The sequence below is a fragment of the Nerophis lumbriciformis genome, linkage group LG17 (assembly GCF_033978685.3).
Source record: "Nerophis lumbriciformis linkage group LG17, RoL_Nlum_v2.1, whole genome shotgun sequence".
Taxonomy (NCBI): Eukaryota; Metazoa; Chordata; class Actinopteri; order Syngnathiformes; family Syngnathidae; genus Nerophis; species Nerophis lumbriciformis.
The window spans coordinates 15007501-15024895 of record NC_084564.2 but is presented as its reverse complement, the minus strand read 5'-3'; the positions used below and the strand labels follow the sequence as shown (position 1 = coordinate 15024895).

The following is a 17395-nucleotide window of genomic DNA, read 5'->3' as shown; positions in this document are numbered from 1 at the left end:
TCACACACACAAGTGAATGCAAAGCATAATTGGTCAACAGCCATACAGGTGGCCGTATAAACAACTTAAACACTGTTACAAATATGCGCCACACTGTGAACCCACACCAAACAAGAACGACAAACACATTTCGGGAGAACATCCGCACCGTAACACAACATAAACACAACAGAACAAATACCCAGAACCCCTTGCAGCACTAACTTTTCCGGGACGCTAAAATATACAACCCCCACTACCCCCTAACCCCAATACCCCGCCCCCCAACCCCGCCCACCTCAACCTCCTCATGCTCTCTCAGGGAGAGCATGTCCCAATTTCCAAGCCGCTGTTTTGAGGCATGTTGAAAAAAATAATGCACTTTGTGACTTCAATAATAAATATGGCAGTGCCATGTTGGCATTTTTTTCCATAACTTGAGTTGATTTATTTTGGAAAACCTTGTTTAATGCATCACAACAAAATTAGGCTTAATAATAATTAGGGATGTCCGATAATGGCTTTTTGCAGATATCCGATATTCCGATATTGTCCAACTCTTTAATTACCGATATCGATATTAATCGATACCGATATATACAGTCGTGGAATTAAGACATTATTATGCCTAATTTGGACAACCAGGTATGGTGAAGATAAGGTCGTTTTAAAAAAAATTAATAAAATAAAATAAGATAGATAAATTAAAAACATTTTCTTGAATAAAAAAGAAATTAAAACAATACAAAAACAGTTACATAGAAACTAGTAATTAATGAAAATTAGTAAAATTAACTGTTAAAGGTTAGTACTATTAGTGGACCAGCAGCACACACAATCATGTGTGCTTACGGACTGTATCCCTTGCAGACTGTATTGATATATATTGATATATAATGTAGGAAGCAGAATATTAATAACAGAAAGAAACAACCCTTTTGTGTGAATGAGTGTGAATGAGTGTGAATGGGGGAGGGAGGTTTTTTGGGTTGGTGCACTAATTGTAAGTGTATCTTGTGTTTTTTATGTTGATTTAATAAATTAAAAAAAATACGATACCGATAATAAAAAAAACAATACCGATAATTTCCGATATTACATTTTAAAGCATTTATCGATATTATCGGACATCTCTAATGATAATGTGTTAATTCCACGACTGTATATATCGGTATTGTTTGAAATTGGAATCGGTAATTAAGAGTTGGACAATATCGGAATATCGGATATCGGCAAAAAAGCCATTATCGGACATCTCTAATTGTGAATGATAGGCAACATTTTTTTTTAAAGTGCAGTTCCCCTTTAAGAGTTAAGGAATAAAAGTACTATCTGTGGGGGTTTTACAACATCAGTAAAGCACAGCAAACATTTTTTGGGGGTATCTCATCTGCCACAATGACGTAAGAAGTTAATTTTTTTTAAAGGTTTGCGGCAAGAGCGTATAAATAATCATATCAGGTTAAATATCGATATATTGTCACATTTAAAAAAAATTTTTTTATGAGATTTGAAGCATCTATAACTCACGGTGTGTCATCTTTATTTGGGATTCATCACTTCATCAGCTAGAGGCAAACAAAGAAATCATCTTATTTTGACATTTTCTAAATGACCAAAAGTCCTTTGGCTGAGCTTCTCTTTCATTTCCTGTCAGAATGCTTCGCTAGCACACAAGATCCACGTAAAATGTCCAACCTTCTTTGGCAAACAAATGTCCAAACATGATTTAGTACATTTAGCAAAGCACAAATACCCAAATTAGAGCTTTCCACCATTCCTGGAATTGAGATGCCGGGCCAGGCCGAAACCTTGTCCTGCTTCACAGGCGTGTTCCTTGGCGGGAACCCGGGAAACGTGGCGGCGAGGAACGGTCTCAGTTACAAAACAATCGGTAAACTCTCACTCGTCAAGAAGGGAACAACACAAAGTGCTCTCCTGTGGTCCACTCAGTCGGCGACGAACCTTTTGGAGGCGTGGCCGTGCGTCGTGTGCTTGAAGAAGTCGGCGCGCAGCAGGCGATAAAAGTAGACCGTGATCATGACGTTCATCACCATGATGGCGAACAGAAAGAAGGCGGCGTGCTCCAGCCGGGAGTAATTATGCAGGATGTACCAGGTGAGATAGAACTGGGAGCAGAGGCGGAAGGTGATGAAGGTGAAGATGTTGGCTATCTTGTTGACGTGGTACAAGGTGGACGACGTGGCGCCCGCCAGCTTCAGCAGCAGCCTCAGGTGCAAGGTCACGCTGTTGACCTCCACAAAGAGCGCCACCACGGCACCGCCGACGTACAGCTGAGTGTAGAGGGCGTACAGGAAGGCCGAGATCACCTGTGCAGAACAAAACAGGTGATGCTCCACTAACTCACAGGATTACCATTTTGTCTGTTCCAGGGTCAAACTGTTACCATTATAAAACCTCTTAAGTGTAGTACGGCCTTTATCACGCTACAGCACAGGTGTCAAACTCAAGGCCTGGGGCCCAGATCTGGCCCGCCACATCATTTTATATGGCCCGCCTGGAAATAATATGCGTCAATAAAGTACTTTCTCTTTCCTTACTAAATATAGTCATTGTTTTCCATTTTGACAGAAAAAAATAGATGTACTGCATGAAATTGCATACTTTTTAAACTTTAATATTATCCAATATTGCAACAAATATTATATTATCATACTTTCCAAATAGAGGTGTCCGATAATGGCTTTTTTGCCGATATCCGATATTCCGATATTGTCCTACTCTTAATTACCGATTCCGATATGAACCGATACCGATATATACAGTCGTGGAATTAACACATTATTATGCCTAATTTTGTTGTGATGCCCCGCTGGATGCATTAAACAATGTAACAAAACAAGGTTTTCCAAAATAAATCAAGTCAAGTTATGGAAAAAAATGCCAACATGGCACTGCCATATTTAATATTGAAATCACAAAGTGCTTTTTTTTTTTAACATGCCTCAAAACAGCAGCTTGGAATTTGGGACATGCTCTCCCTGGAGAGCATGAGGAGGTTGAGGTGAAAGGGGCAGTAGGGGGTAGCGGGGGTGTATATTGTAGCGTGCCGGAAGAGTTAGTGCTGCAAGGGGTTCTGGGTATTCGTTCTGTTGTGTTACGGTGCTGATGTTCTCCCGAAATGTGTTTGTCATTCTTGTTTGGTGTGGGTTCACAGTGTGGCGCATATTTGTAACAGTGTTAAAGTTGTTTATACGGTCACCCTCAGTGTGACCTGTATGGCTGTTGACCAAGTATTCACTTGTGTGTGTGAAAAGCCGTAGATATTGTGTGATTGGACTGACACGCAAAGGTAGTGCCTTTAAGGTTTATTGGCGCTCTGTACTTCTCCCCTACATCCGTGTACCACTACGTACAGCGGCGTTTTAAAAAGTTTCCGAACCGATACCGATCATTTCCGATATTATCTTTTAAAGCATTTATCGGCCGATAATGTCGGACATCTCTATTTCCAAACATTATTTTTGTGAAAATAAAAATCCTTTAGTGTCTGCTTTACTTATAAATTAATTTCAAAGACCTATAATAGAAATACAAATTATAATCGCTTTTATGGTAAAACTTACAGTGTTTTGACAGCATATTACTGTAAATGGGAAAACATTTACCACTTTTTTTACGGTTAAGGTTTATCGACTGAGTTACCAGTCTTTACCGTTAAAATAAGAGTTGTTGTTTTTTCGGTGTATTACTGTAAATGGAAACACTACCATATTTTTTGCGGTAAAAAACTTGGCAGCTCAGTTGCCAGAATGAAAAAAAAACAGTCGTACTGTTTTTCCATTTACAGTAATATTGTAAAAACTACGGTAAATTTTACAGAAGACTTCTGGTAACTAAGCTGCCATTTTTTTTGTTAAAAAAAAGCTGGTACTGTGTTTCCTTTTATCATAATATGTGGGGAAAAAACACTGTATATTTTACAGTAAAATTCTGGTGACTGACTTGCCAGGTATTTACTGTAAAATGTATTTTTTACAGTGTACATGAAAAATATGTATAATAATTAGGGATGTCCAATAATGGCTTTTTGCCGATATCCGATATTCCGATATTGTCCAACTCTTTAATTACCGATACCGATATCAACCGATACCGATATCAACTGATATATACAGTCGTGGAATTAACACATTATTATGCCTAATTTGGACAACCAGGTATGGTGAAGATAAGGTACTTTAAAAAAAAATGTATAAAATAAAATAAGATAAATAAATTAAAAACATTTTTTTGAATAAAAAAGAAAGTAAAACAATATAAAAACCGTTACATAGAAACGAGTAATTAATGAAAAGTAGTCAAATTAACTGTTAAAGGTTAGTACTATTAGTGAACCAGCAGCACGCACAATCATGTGTGCTTACGGACTGTATCCCTTGCAGACTGTATTGATATATATTGATATATAATGTAGGAACCAGAATATTAATAACAGAAAGAAACAACCCTTTTGTATGAATGAGTGTGAATGAGTGTAAATGGGGAGGGTGGTTTTTTGGGTTGGTGCACTAATTGTAAGCGTATCTTGTGTTTTATTTTGATTTAATAAAAAAACCAAAAAAAACCCGATACCGATAATTAAAAAAACGATACCGATAATTTCCGATATTGCATTTTAACGCATTTTATTATTTTATCTCTAATAATAATCAAATGCAGATTCATGTATTGTCTGCTGTTCTGATGGTATCTTGAGCCTGGCTTGCAATTATCTGCCAAAACACTAGGAGCAGTGTTTTCATCAGCACAACCACAACTGTTGCTGACGAGCTATTTAGCTTCCTGTGTTGTAGTCACGCCGCTCCTAGCTAAATTGGGGTCACCTGAGCAGAAATGTATTTTAAAGGCCCCATTACAAAAAAAACGTACACTTTTTATTTACGGTAACAAGTTTTTATAATTGTTTTATTCAAAGTGGAATTGATTTTAATGTGTGTTTTATACGAATATGGAAAATAAATTGATTTTTTTTTTTTTAATGCAAAAAAATATTTTTAAAACACCGATTTACAAACTGATATCTGTCCAGCCGGGATTTGAACCCATAACTTCTGTTCATAAGCCCAATAATTATGTGGAAATTAGCCATTATATTCTTATCAGTGACAGAGCAGGAAGAGGCTAGGAATCGGTTTGCTGTAAAATGTCATTTAAAGCGCCTTGTCGTTCATTAATTGACATGTTACAATTACGCAAAGGGGCCCCCCAGGGGATCACGGGGCCCTATGCACAGCGCGTGATCTGCGTATAGGGAGGGGTGGCCATGGTTGGACTAGTGAACAACACTCATCAATGTGGGGTATCACTTTAAATGTACATGATGCTCTAAAATCAGAGAAGGGGGCGATCACAAATGTGCAGTGAGGCCCCTGAGCAAGTTGGGGCCAAGGCTGGGTGAATTTGCAGCACTTAATTGATTGGCAGCCAAAATATCTCAATATTATGAGATTAGCGAACTTTTTTTTACTGCTTTGGCAGATTTAAAAACAAATGCAAAATTAAAAAATGGAAGATTTGAAAGATAAAAATAGAAGATTTTGGAGGTGGAGGAGCGGGTCGGCACAATAAACCCTTTAATGTTCATTTAAGTGTAAAAATAACTTGAGCCCTGCTCATGTTGCCAGATGTGAAGCACCAATTCAATTTACCAGCGCATGATGGATTAAGAATTCCCATGATCCTCTTCCGTGTCCCGTCAGGATGATATCAGCTGCATCTTGCACAAAGTATCCTGAAACGAAAGAAGCAGGAGCTTAAAAAATACCTCGGCTATAAAGCCATTAAATTATATAAGTATATTTGCAGCCAATTAAATCAGCCAGATAACGTTTGGAAAATGCAAGCTGGCAAATCAACCTTTACCTGAAGTACGCTTAGTTTGGCACAAGTCATTTACTAACTAAATGGTTAATTAAATTAAGATTAAATGTAAATTTGCTTTTTTTTTTAAATGTATACGCCACTAAAAAAGATAAAGAAAGTTTTTATATTTAGATATACAATTATAACACGTTACCCTGGACCTTCTGCCCAAGACTTGTAGTGTGCTATATTAGAAAGGGGTACGTTCTCACATGAATTCCTGGTACCTGTCAATCAATACCAACATTTTACATTTTCAGTATTTTTGTGTGTGTGATACATTTTAATTTGTTTAATAATGTAATCAACAATTATTTAATTCAACATGATCACATAATTATAACTGTTATGTCCAGTTGTTGTATCTTGTTTTTTTTACACTTCTGAGTCTCATTCAATTCAGTTTGTCCTTGGTGTGTTGCCCTAGTCAGGAAGTAGTCTTTGCCATTAGGTTGAATGTGCCAGTCTTGTTTTGTGTTGCGCCCCACAAAGTGTTTATACTGTAATTATTGTATTAAAATACATACGTGAGTATTAGTTGTAGTTATCATTACCGAATTTGGAAGTGTAGAAATCGCCATGTAAAATTGCTAATGCTAAACTGTAGCTGTATGTATATGGCATATCCATTGCAAATTAGCATGGTGCTAGAACATTTTGAAAAGTGGAACCTCTTTTTTTGAGTGCTTTCTATCAGGCATACTGGCTTCATTGGCATGGAAAATTATAACATTAGTCCGCTATGAATACGCCTGTTTGCCATTAAGTTGAATGTGTCATTCTGTTTTTTTGTTGCACCTCACAAAGTGGTTATATTGTAATTATTGTATCTATTACACACGTGCATATTAGTTGTATTTTTCATTACTAAATTTTGAAGGGTAGAAATCGCCATGTAAAATCGCAAATGCTAATATTTAGCATGTATATGGCATATCCAATGCAAATTAGCGTTGCGCTAGCATATTTTGAAAAGTGGAGCCTCTCTTTTGAGTGCTTTCTATCAGGCATACTTGCTTTGTTGTCATGGAAAATGTCATGGAAAATTATAACATTAGTCCGCTATGAATACGGTTGTTTGCCATTAAGTTGAATATGTCAGTCTTGTTTTTTGTTGCACCTCACAAAGTGGTTATACTGTAATTATTGTATCTATTACACGCGTGCATACTAGTTGTAGTGGTCATTACCAAATTTGGAACTGTAGAAATTGCCGTGTAAAATCGCTAATGCTAATCTGTAGCATGTATGTGGCATATCCATTGCAAATTAGCATGGCGCTAGCACGTTTTGAAAAGTGGAGCCTTTCTTTTGAGTGCTTGCTATCAGGCATGGAAAATTATAACATTAGTCCGCTCTGAATACGCCTGTTTGCCCGCCAAGTGTTTGAGCCGGCAACCGGCTGTGACATCACGTCCCCGTTTGATTTTCCGTAAATCGGGTCTCAGTGATACCGACAGAATTCAGTCGGTATCTATGAATTTCCTATGCCAGTGGTTCCACCTCAGAAAACGCTTGGCTCTCCAAGTACCACCATAACGACAAACATTAAAACACAGTAGCGCAGTAGGCCTAAGTTATCATTAAAAACAAGACAGAGGTTTTATTAAACAAGTGTATTTAATAGTGTTAGCCACTTTGACAATACAGTTTGTACAGTAGCACTGTGTTTGAATATAGGAAAATACAACTTTAATCACGCGATTCTTTGGCGTACCACTAGATGGAGGCCGTGTACGACTAGTGCAGGGGTCGGCAACCCGCGGCTCTAGAGCCGCATGCGGCTCTTTAGCGCCGCCCTAGAGCTTTTTAAAAAATGTATGAAAAATGGAAAAAGATAAGGGGAAAAAAATATATTTTTTACTTTAATATGGTTTCTGTAGGAGGACAAACATGACACAAACCTCCCTAATTGTATATGTTTATATTAAACGTGCTTCACTGATTCGACTATTTGGCGAGCGCAGTTTTGTCCTACTAATTTTGGCGGTCCTTGAACTCACCGTAGCTTGTTTACATGTATAACTTTCTCCGACTTTCTAGGACGTGTTTTGTGCCACTTCTTTTGTCCACCAAATTTTTAATGTTGTGCGTGAATGCACAAAGGTGAGTTTTGTTGATGTTATTGACTTGTGTGGACTGCTAATCAAACATATTTGGTCACTGCATGACTGCAAGCTAATCGATGCTAACATGCTATTTAGGCTAGCTATATGTACATATTGCATCATTATGCCTCATTTGTAGGTATATTTGAGGTCATTTAGTTTCCTTTAAGTCCTCTTAATTCAATTTATATCTCATGACACACTATCTGTATGTAATATGGCTTTTAATTTTTTGCGGCTCCAGACAGATTTGTTTTTGTATTTTTGGTCCAATATGGCTCTTTCAACATTTTGGGTTGCCGACCCCTGGACTAGTGGTACACGTACCACAGTTTGAGAATCCCTGTCCTATGTTATATTACGGCTAATGTCAGGGGTTTCAGAGGAAAAATACACCACCTTGGTATCTCTGACAGCTATAAAATCATACTCAGAGCCGGCCCAAGGCATAAGCGTACTAGGCGCTTGCTTAGGGCCCCGCGGCCACCAGGGGGCCCCCAAAAGCAATTAACAAAAAATTATTTTTTATTTTTTGCATGTACGAGTCTGACTGATGATTTCTAAATGATCAAAGATATATTATTGTACAAAAACACAATTTAAGGTCAACATTTTTGCACATTGCTGTTTCAGGTTTTTGTTACCAAAAATAATAAAGTGAATCAGAATCAGCTTTATTGTCCAGTTATGTTTAACACACATGGAATTTAACTTCAGTAGACTGCGCTCTCTTTGTACAAAGTAAACATTAAATATGAACAATTAACTAAAAATATAAACTAGTAATTAAAGACTAATATGTACAAGACTGATGAGACAAGATGAAACTTTTACTGTAAATACAAAGCTTTATCACTTGGACTGTTCAACCCCAGGCCACTCTTGTAGCTGAATGTTTTCTACATTTTAAGATTAGGAACCATATGTGGCACTCTGGACATCATCCGTTCATTCATTGGTATTATTTATGTTCTTAACTGGGCCACCCCCATATCTTTATAAATGACATGTCATTTGTAAAGACATGCCAGGCTGACAATAGGATAATGTAAACAACACTGCCAGAGCCGCAATGAGTTTATATATTATTTATATATTATTGGCAGAAATAGAGGGCCCCAAAATCAAATTTTGCTTAGGGCCCCATGGAGGCTTGGGCCGGCACTGATCATACTGCATCTGTTTGCACTTTATTATTTGTTAAATTGGTTATTGCGTACTTAACCGGATTATTATCTAAACAGTCTTTGCTCTTTGCTCCATGCTGTGCAACACTTGAAGGAATATCTAATCTCATGTCCCAATTGTTTTATTTGGGAGATTAGCAACTGTTCTCCTGCGTAAGAAACATTTGATAGGTGTTAAAAAAAATTAAAATAATAATAATCTTCAACACCCGGAAGAATGGTTTACCACGTGAACCGAATAATGCTGGAGTCATCCCCAGGGACTGAGACTCTTTTTGTGACTGGCAATGAGAGGCACGACGCACACAAGCAGCCACTGTGAATGTGTTTTAAAAACACACACACAAACACACACACGGACAACCTCCAGTCAGTGTGGGGGTTGTCAGGAGGGCAGATCTCCACAGATTTGTGTCTTCATGGTTACTCCAGGATGCAAAAGAATCATGCCTATAAGAGTCCTCCAAGGAGTTACCTTTGGTTGCTATGGTTATTTGAGCTGCCGCTGGCAAACAGATGAAAAGGCGGGGCCTTTGGTGTGTTTAGTAAACTGCAATACACCTGAGATTTCACAAGTAAATTAAAAGTAAGCAGCACACTACATGCGAGAAGCCAGGGGTTCTTAACCTTTTTGACCATGGGGCCCAGCTTCTCCACTACAGAGGGGCCCGGGGCCTACTCAAATATTAAAAAGTTAAAGTACCAATGATTGTCACACACACACTAGGTGTGGCGAAATTATTCTCTGCATTTGACCCATCACCCTTGTGCACCCCCCTGGGAGGTGAGAGGAGCAGTGAGCAGCAGCGGTGGCCGCGCCCGGGAATAATTTTTGGTGATTTAACCCCCAATTCCAACCCTTGATGCTGAGTGCCAAGCAGGGAGGTAATGGGTCCCATTTTTGTAGTCTATTGGTATGACTCGGCCGGGGTTTGAACTCACAACTTACCGGACACTCTAACCACTAGGCCACTGAGTAGGATAGGATTAGCACTGAATTAGTTATTTTACTTTTGTGTTTAAACATATTCAGTATAACTTTGAGTCTTATGAACTTATACCTATTATGTCCTTAATTACTGTACATCTAACCTACAGTTTAACAGGAGGAACCTTGTCAAATTATATAAAAGCATGTGTTAATCACAAATATTATTTTCCAGGCTTTGATCAGGCTGATTAAAAAAATAAATACTTCATAATGCTTTTTACTGCAAAAGAAGGGACTCATTAAAACTGATGACACATTTACATACTTACACAATGCGAAAGTAAATAAATTAATAACAATACATTTCTTAAATTAAGTGTCGATAAAATGTGGGTGCAAATGAAAATACAGCTTCACCACTCTAGTCATAATTTTTGCGCTTAAGAAACTTGTCTATGACTTTAGCTCCGTAGTTCTTCAGTTTGTTTGATATTGTCATTACTGCCGCAACTGGTGGAAAAGTGTATTACAACTGAGTACCGCTGCGCCCCATAGGGACCACAGCTGAGAAACAAATATTTTTTGGCGGCCCTCTAGGGGCCGTTTGTCGAAGAATTATATATACCGTATTTTTCGGAGTATAAGTCGCTCCGGAGTATAAGTCGCATTGGCCGAAAATGCATAATAAAGAAGAACAAAACCATATATAAGTCGCCCTGGAGTATAAGTCGCATTTTTGGGGAAAATTTATTTGATAAAACCCAACACCAAGAATAGATATTTGAAAGGCAATTTAAAATAAATAAAGAATAGTGAACAACAGGCTGAATAAGTGTACGTTATATGAAGCATAAATAACCAACTGAGAACGTGCCTGGTATGTTAACGTAACATATTATGGTAAGAGTCATTCAAATAACTATAACATATAGAACATGCTATACGTTTACCAAACAATCTGTCACTCCTAATCGCTAAATCCCATGAAATCTTATACGTCTGGTCTCTTACGTGAATGAGCTAAATAATATTATTTGGTATTTTACGGTAATGTGTTAATAATTTCACACATAAGTCGCTCCTGTGTATGAGTCGCACCCCCGGCCAAACTATGAAAAAAACTGCGACTTATAGTCCGAAAAATACGGTTCATTCCTCTTTTTGATATGAATAAGCTCATAAAGTGTTGTGTTTTCAGGTTTTGCAAGGATGTTTTCGATAAGAACTACAAAGCGACAATCGGCGTTGACTTTGAGATGGAGCGTTTCAAGGTACTTGGCGTACCTTTCAGTCTCCAGCTGTAAGTTAACGTACTTCCTGTGTGTATTCCCTAAAAGTCAATTGTGGGCCGTTATTTATTCTCCTTGTTTTAAGGTGGAACACGGCGGGACAAGAGAGGTTCAAGTGTATCGCGTCCACGTACTACAGAGGAGCACAGGGTGAGTCATTCAATTGATATTTTACGGTAATGTGTTACTAATTTCACACATAAGTTGCTCCTGAGTATAAGTTGCACCCCCGGCCAAACTATGGAAAAAACTGCGACTTATAGTCCGAAAAATATGGTAGATATGTTTTTAAATCCTCTTTTTAGTCTCTAAAAATCATCAAATTAGACTAGAAACCCCACCACTTTTTGTTGTCACTTCCATATCATTTTGTCGTTTCTTGGGTTCATATCAGTGTTCAGTGTGTGCATGCATTCTTTCGCATTCTTTCACATGCTCGCGTTTCTGTTGAAACATGTTCAGACTGTGCAGTAAGACAGTTAGAGGCCTGATTTGGAGTCGCAACGCAGTGATTTTTATCTGTGTCAGATTCTCTAAGGGTGTGTGTGTGTGTGTGTGTGTGTGTGTGTGTGTGTGTGTGTGTGTGTGTGTGTGTGTGTGTGTGTGTGTGTGTGTGTGTGTAGATGTCAATCAATAGACCGGGGGGTATCCAAACTTTTTCCACTGAGGGCCACAAAATGAAAAATGAAAGAATTCAGGGGCCATTTTGATATTTTTCATATTCAAAACCAATACAATATTCATTGTAACCATTAGGGCTCCCCTTAATTTTGGTAAACATTATTGGTCCCGGGAACGCAAAAGGGTCTCAAGTTTTTAAAGTGTTAAAAACAATGTATTCATTAATATTTTTTAAACTTTCGATACTTAAATATCTAGAGATTAATTTCAGATGTATCCGTTGACTTAAAGTTTATTATTTTTTCAATCATGTTCTATGCCGTTTTTGGTCAAAGAAAATCCTGTGTTTTATGGCAAAAACACAAAAAATTAAATATTTTCCAAAATAAATATGTGGTGTGAAGTAATTGGAGCCTTAAATAAGTCAATAATAATCCATAACAACATTGATTTGAATTTTTATTTTTTGAGCAATGAGCAAAAGATACCTTTTAAAAGTATTGGGGATCCACTCATAAAAGTCTTAAAAATAAGTGATACATTTATTTTTACTTTCAATGCTTGAATCTCTAGGTCAACTTCAGATCTATCCACCGATTTAAAATTTTTATTCATTCTTTATAGGGTTTTTGGTTTGTTTGTGTGTATGTTTTATGTCCCTTTTGTCAAAGAAAACTTAGTTTTTATATGGTCAACACACAAAATCGGCAATTAATTCCCCCCCAAAATTTGTCAAAAGTAAAACATTCGGTGTGAAGTAATCATAGCTTTGAATTAATCTATAATTCATAAAACCATTGATTTTACTTACTCTTTTTGATCATTGACAGTTTTAAAGAAAAATAACTGCCTACACGGCAGCCTTTTGTTATTAGTTACGATTAGGGATGTCCGATAATGACTTTTTGCCGATATCCAATATTCCGATATTGTCCAACTCTTTAATTACCGATACCGATATCAACCGATACCGATATCAACCGATATATACAGTCGTGGAATTAACACATTATTATGCCTAATTTGGACAACCAGGTATGGTGAAGATAAGGTACTTTTGAAAAAAATAAATAAATAAGATAAATAAATTAAAAACATTTTCTTGAATAAAAAAGAAAGTAAAACAATATAAAAACAGTTACAAAGAAACTAGTAATTAATGAAAATTAGTAAAATTAAGTGTTAAAGGTTAGTACTATTAGTGGATCAGCAGCAATTAAAAAAACTAACAAAAAAAACCCGATACTGATAATAAAAAAAACCATACCGATAATTTCCGATATTACATTTTAACGCATTTATCGGCCGATAATATCGGCCTGCCGATATTATCGGACATCTCTAGTTACGATATTGCAACATTTTCTCATTACAGTTCACCTGTTTGCTCTTTTATTCCACTTTTTATAGGCTTTTTTTGTAATAGTAATTTAAAAACAAAGTTTCGTTGTACTTGTGCAATGACAATAAAGACCTACCGACCTACGTACCTACCTAAAATGTGCCACAGGCTTAAAAAAAAATAGCTGTGGGCCGCACTTTGGACAGCCTCGGGGTATACGATCAGCAAGGTGTGCAATTAAATGTACTTTTTCAAATCAAATATTGAATAGAAAAATGGCCAAAAGTTATGTTTTGGAAGTAGACATTACCATTTTTGAAATAAGTACTTCATTGATTTGTCGCTATTAAAAGAAATGCAGTAGTTGATGGATTTTTTTGAGAAAATAGTGAAATTGAATCTGTGTTTTGGCTGACTTCATCAGGGTTTTGTGAAATATACGTACTAAATGTGAATATGGCGGCAAAAAACTGCTCTGCTGTGATGTGTTTACTGACCAGTTGAAACGCAAACCAGCAGGTAGGACAGCGGCGTGTGGAAAGCGCGTAGGTCGTGTAGCGTCTCCGGCCAAATGGCCGCACTGTGGGAGGGAAACATACATGTGAAGGATTTGTAGCATTGCTCAACAAACCTTTGGACTCCACTAGATTTAGCAAAAAGACAGCTACGGGTTATACAAATATACAAAGTTAGTTTGGACTTTACATGCAGGAAGTCTAGCCTGATAGGCAAACAGATGGACACACACAAATGATGGTATATACAGCGGAACCTCGACTTACAAAACATAAATGGTTCTTGACGGGTTTGTAAATAGAAAAAGTTTGTATACTGAAGCAAATTTATCCATAAAAAAGTCAGACAAAAGTCCGTATTTTAGTAAAAGTTTGTACACTTTTCCGCAGTGGATACTTCCTGAATGGTTCAAACCACACGTCGCTTGTCCGGCGCTTTCTTTGAACTCATATTGAGCTAGCAAAACTAGAACATTGTTGTAAAAAAACACACAAAGTAGCACTGCAACACTGCACTGACAATTAATGAGCACCGGAGATCGATTAGCCCGCCCTCAATGGTTGTGCTGCCGGGCACAAGATGGCTGCTCTGTGAGGCAGACAAAGGGTGGATGAAACGTTCGTACACTGAGACAAGGTTCGTACAACAAAGTATGTTTTTTTGGGGGGATTTTAAAAGGTTCGTCCAGCAAGGGGTTCGTAAATCGAGGTTTGCATTGACGGGCGATCCGGACCACCTTCCACTTCTTAGTAATACGTTGGATAGTTCTCAACCCAATTTTGCAAGTTTCAGCAATCGCCTCAGAGGTTTTCCCGTACTTGAAGCATGCCAATGAGTTGACCCTTCTGAAACGGATGAACATCTTGTTTTTGGACGTACAGCAGTTGTTTTCCAAATGAGACTCATTGCATCAATTAGGGATAGATAACATGTTGCCAGGTGAAACCCAGGCAGTAATTATCCAATAGAAGGCGCTTAGTGTACCCATAAGTTAAATGTTAGTTTGTTGGTTGATACTTGGCTTTGGGATGACTAAAAAAGGGTACAGTGCTACCTCACTATTTGTAGTATTCGGTTTTTGACGAAATGTTTCGCTTAAAAGTTTGTCCCGGTTTTGGAAATCATAACCAAAACCGAAATACGAGTGCATTTCACAAGGTGTGTTCATGTTCTACAGCCACTGTCACAGTGCTACTTCACCATTTGTAGTATTCGTTTTTTGACAAAAGTTTTCGCCTACATTTTCCCCCGATTTTGGAATACGGTAACTAACCAAAACCGAGGTAGGAGTGTATTTAACAAGGTGTGTTCTTGTTCTACAGTCATTGTCACAGTGTTACAGGTACAGTGCTACCCATACTTGCCAACCCTCACAATTTTTCCGGGAGACTCCCGAATTTCAGTGCCCCTCCCGAAAATCCGCTTTTTCACCATACAAACAGCTTGCCAGCCCAGTCATATGTTGTATGCGGCTGCTGCAGACACACGTAAGTGACTGCAAGACATACTTGATCAACAGCCATACTGGTCACACACTTAGGGTGGCCTTATAAACAACTTTAACACTGTTACAAATATGTGCCACACTATGAACCCACACCAAAAAAGAATGACAAACACATTTCGGGAGAACATCCGCACCGTAACACAACAGAACAAATACTCAGAATCCCTTGCAGCACTAACTCTTCCGGGCTACAATATACACCCCCGCTACCACCATACCCCCCCCCCCCCCCCCCCCCAATCTCCCGAATTCGAAGGTCTCAAGGTTGACTACCTCACCATTTGTAGTATTCGTTTTTGACGAAAGATTTTGCCTAAAGTCTCCCCCGGTTTTGGAATTACTAGGCAAAACCCAGATATGAGTGTATTTCACAAGGTGTGTTAATGTTCTAAAGTCACTGTCACAGTGCTACCTCACCATTTGTAGTATTCGGTTTTTGATGAAAATTTTTGTTTAAAGTTTGTCCCGGTTTTGGAAATCCTAACCAAAACCGAGGTACAAGTGTATTTTACAAGATGTGTTCATATTCTACAGCCACTGTCACAGTGCTACCTCATCATTTGTAGTATTCTGTTTTTGACAAAAGTTGTTGCCTAAAGTTTGTCCCGGTTTTGGAATTACTAACCAAAACCAACGTACAAGTGTATTTCACAAGGTGAGTTCATGTTCTACAACCACTGTCACAGTTTTACAGGCACAGTGCTCTTCACCATTTATAGTATTCGGTTTTTTTTACATAAGTTTTTGCTTAAAGTTTGCCGCGGTTTTGGAAATCCTTACCAAAACCAAAATACAAGTGTATTTCACAAAGTGGGTTAATGTTCTACTGCCACTGTCACAGCGCTACCTTATCTTTTGTAGTATTTGTTTTTTGACAAATGTTTTTGACGAACGTTTGCCCCGGTTTTGGAATTACGAAGCTGAACCGAGGTACAAGTGTATTTCAGGTGTGTTCATGTTCTACAGTCACTGTCATGACAGCATTCCTAACCCAACAACCTGACTGGTTAAAATGTCTACAGTACACAATGAACTCAAACTCTGACTAAGCATTGGCGTGATATCAGGATTTTTTGTTCTGCGCGTCTTATCACATGATAGTATTTTTTCTTGATATTTCCTTAAGTCTTGTGGCGTTTTTGAGCTATTTTAAAAAGAGGCACGCCCTCAACTGGAGTGGTGCTCAGACACACCCATGTTTGATACTTATACATAGAGAAAATGCTTTTTTTTTGTGCCATTATGAGGGCCCTTCCTTGCCAATCAATGAAAGCTCTGATCATAAGTTGTATTTCCTGACTGTGAAATGTGAACGAAACTAGCAGATAAAATGTAAAAAACCAAAAAAAAAACCAGATATGAGGTGAAAGGATGAGTCACAATCACAGAAAAAAAGTTTCTCAAGCGTGCAGCAGGTTTTTCCGGTTTTTGTCCGGTGGGACGCCGCTTGAGCAACAAACTATTGCGTGGGTTTTGTCAAAACGGCACAAGAAAACATTTTACGCTTATTCCCTGCCTGTCTGAACATGCTCCGCTTCTTGCAAACGTGCGGGGAGACAATGGTGCCCCAGTGTCCCAAGCTTGCTGCTTACCAAGTCAGAGCCCACGTCCCCGTCAGCAGGGAGTGCACCATAGACACGGAGAGGTTCTTCCATTTCCACGAGCGAAATTCATCCTGGTGCACCAACTTGGGCAGGGGCAGTCTTTGCAGCAACCCGTGGATCCCCCTGAAGATGAGGGAGAAGAGGCACACAGAAGGGCCAGGGTTGTTCTTCAGCATGAGGACTAGACCATCCATCCTGGAAACTCCTGATCGTCCCTTCTCCTCCTCTTTGGGATGGGCAACAATCCCCGGGACAGGCGGGTATGCGTGGTATGAAGTGAAGTTGGAGGGCAGAGCCTGGTTTTCTTTTGGAGCAGACGCGACGCAGGCTTGATCCAGCGCCTTCTTTTTTCCCCCCTTCAAGCCCGTGGAGAGGGGGAGAACAACGGGGGATTTCCGTGACAGATCATGCCAAGTGAGACGCTT

At 38.4% G+C, this 17395-nt stretch overlaps 2 protein-coding genes across 3 annotated transcripts in view; one reads left to right on the top strand and one right to left on the bottom strand.

The window, feature by feature from the left end:
* Positions 1–17395, top strand: part of nek8 (NIMA-related kinase 8) — a 56613-nt gene that overhangs the window by 4604 nt on the left and 34614 nt on the right. The window contains exons 1-3 of one of the 2 annotated variants that reach the window (XM_072914995.1): positions 2173–2327; positions 11290–11391; positions 11466–11530. The gene's annotated coding sequence lies outside the window, so the exon portion shown is untranslated. Of the gene's footprint in view, positions 1–2172; positions 2328–11289; positions 11392–11465; positions 11531–17395 lie in introns of those variants that run through there. The other variant, XM_072914994.1, reaches the window with a different exon arrangement.
* The window catches only part of tlcd1 (TLC domain containing 1), an 18326-nt gene continuing 2432 nt past the window's right edge, over positions 1502–17395 (bottom strand). The window contains exons 2-5 of the mRNA XM_061972592.2: positions 16959–17395; positions 13841–13923; positions 5652–5734; positions 1502–2309 (exon numbers count right to left, since the gene is read on the bottom strand). The exon at positions 16959–17395 is cut by the window's right edge and continues 110 nt beyond it. Of these exons, the coding sequence (XP_061828576.1) occupies positions 1929–2309; positions 5652–5734; positions 13841–13923; positions 16959–17164 (753 nt within the window). The 5' untranslated portion in view covers positions 17165–17395 and the 3' untranslated portion in view covers positions 1502–1928. The remainder of the gene's footprint in view (positions 2310–5651; positions 5735–13840; positions 13924–16958) is intronic.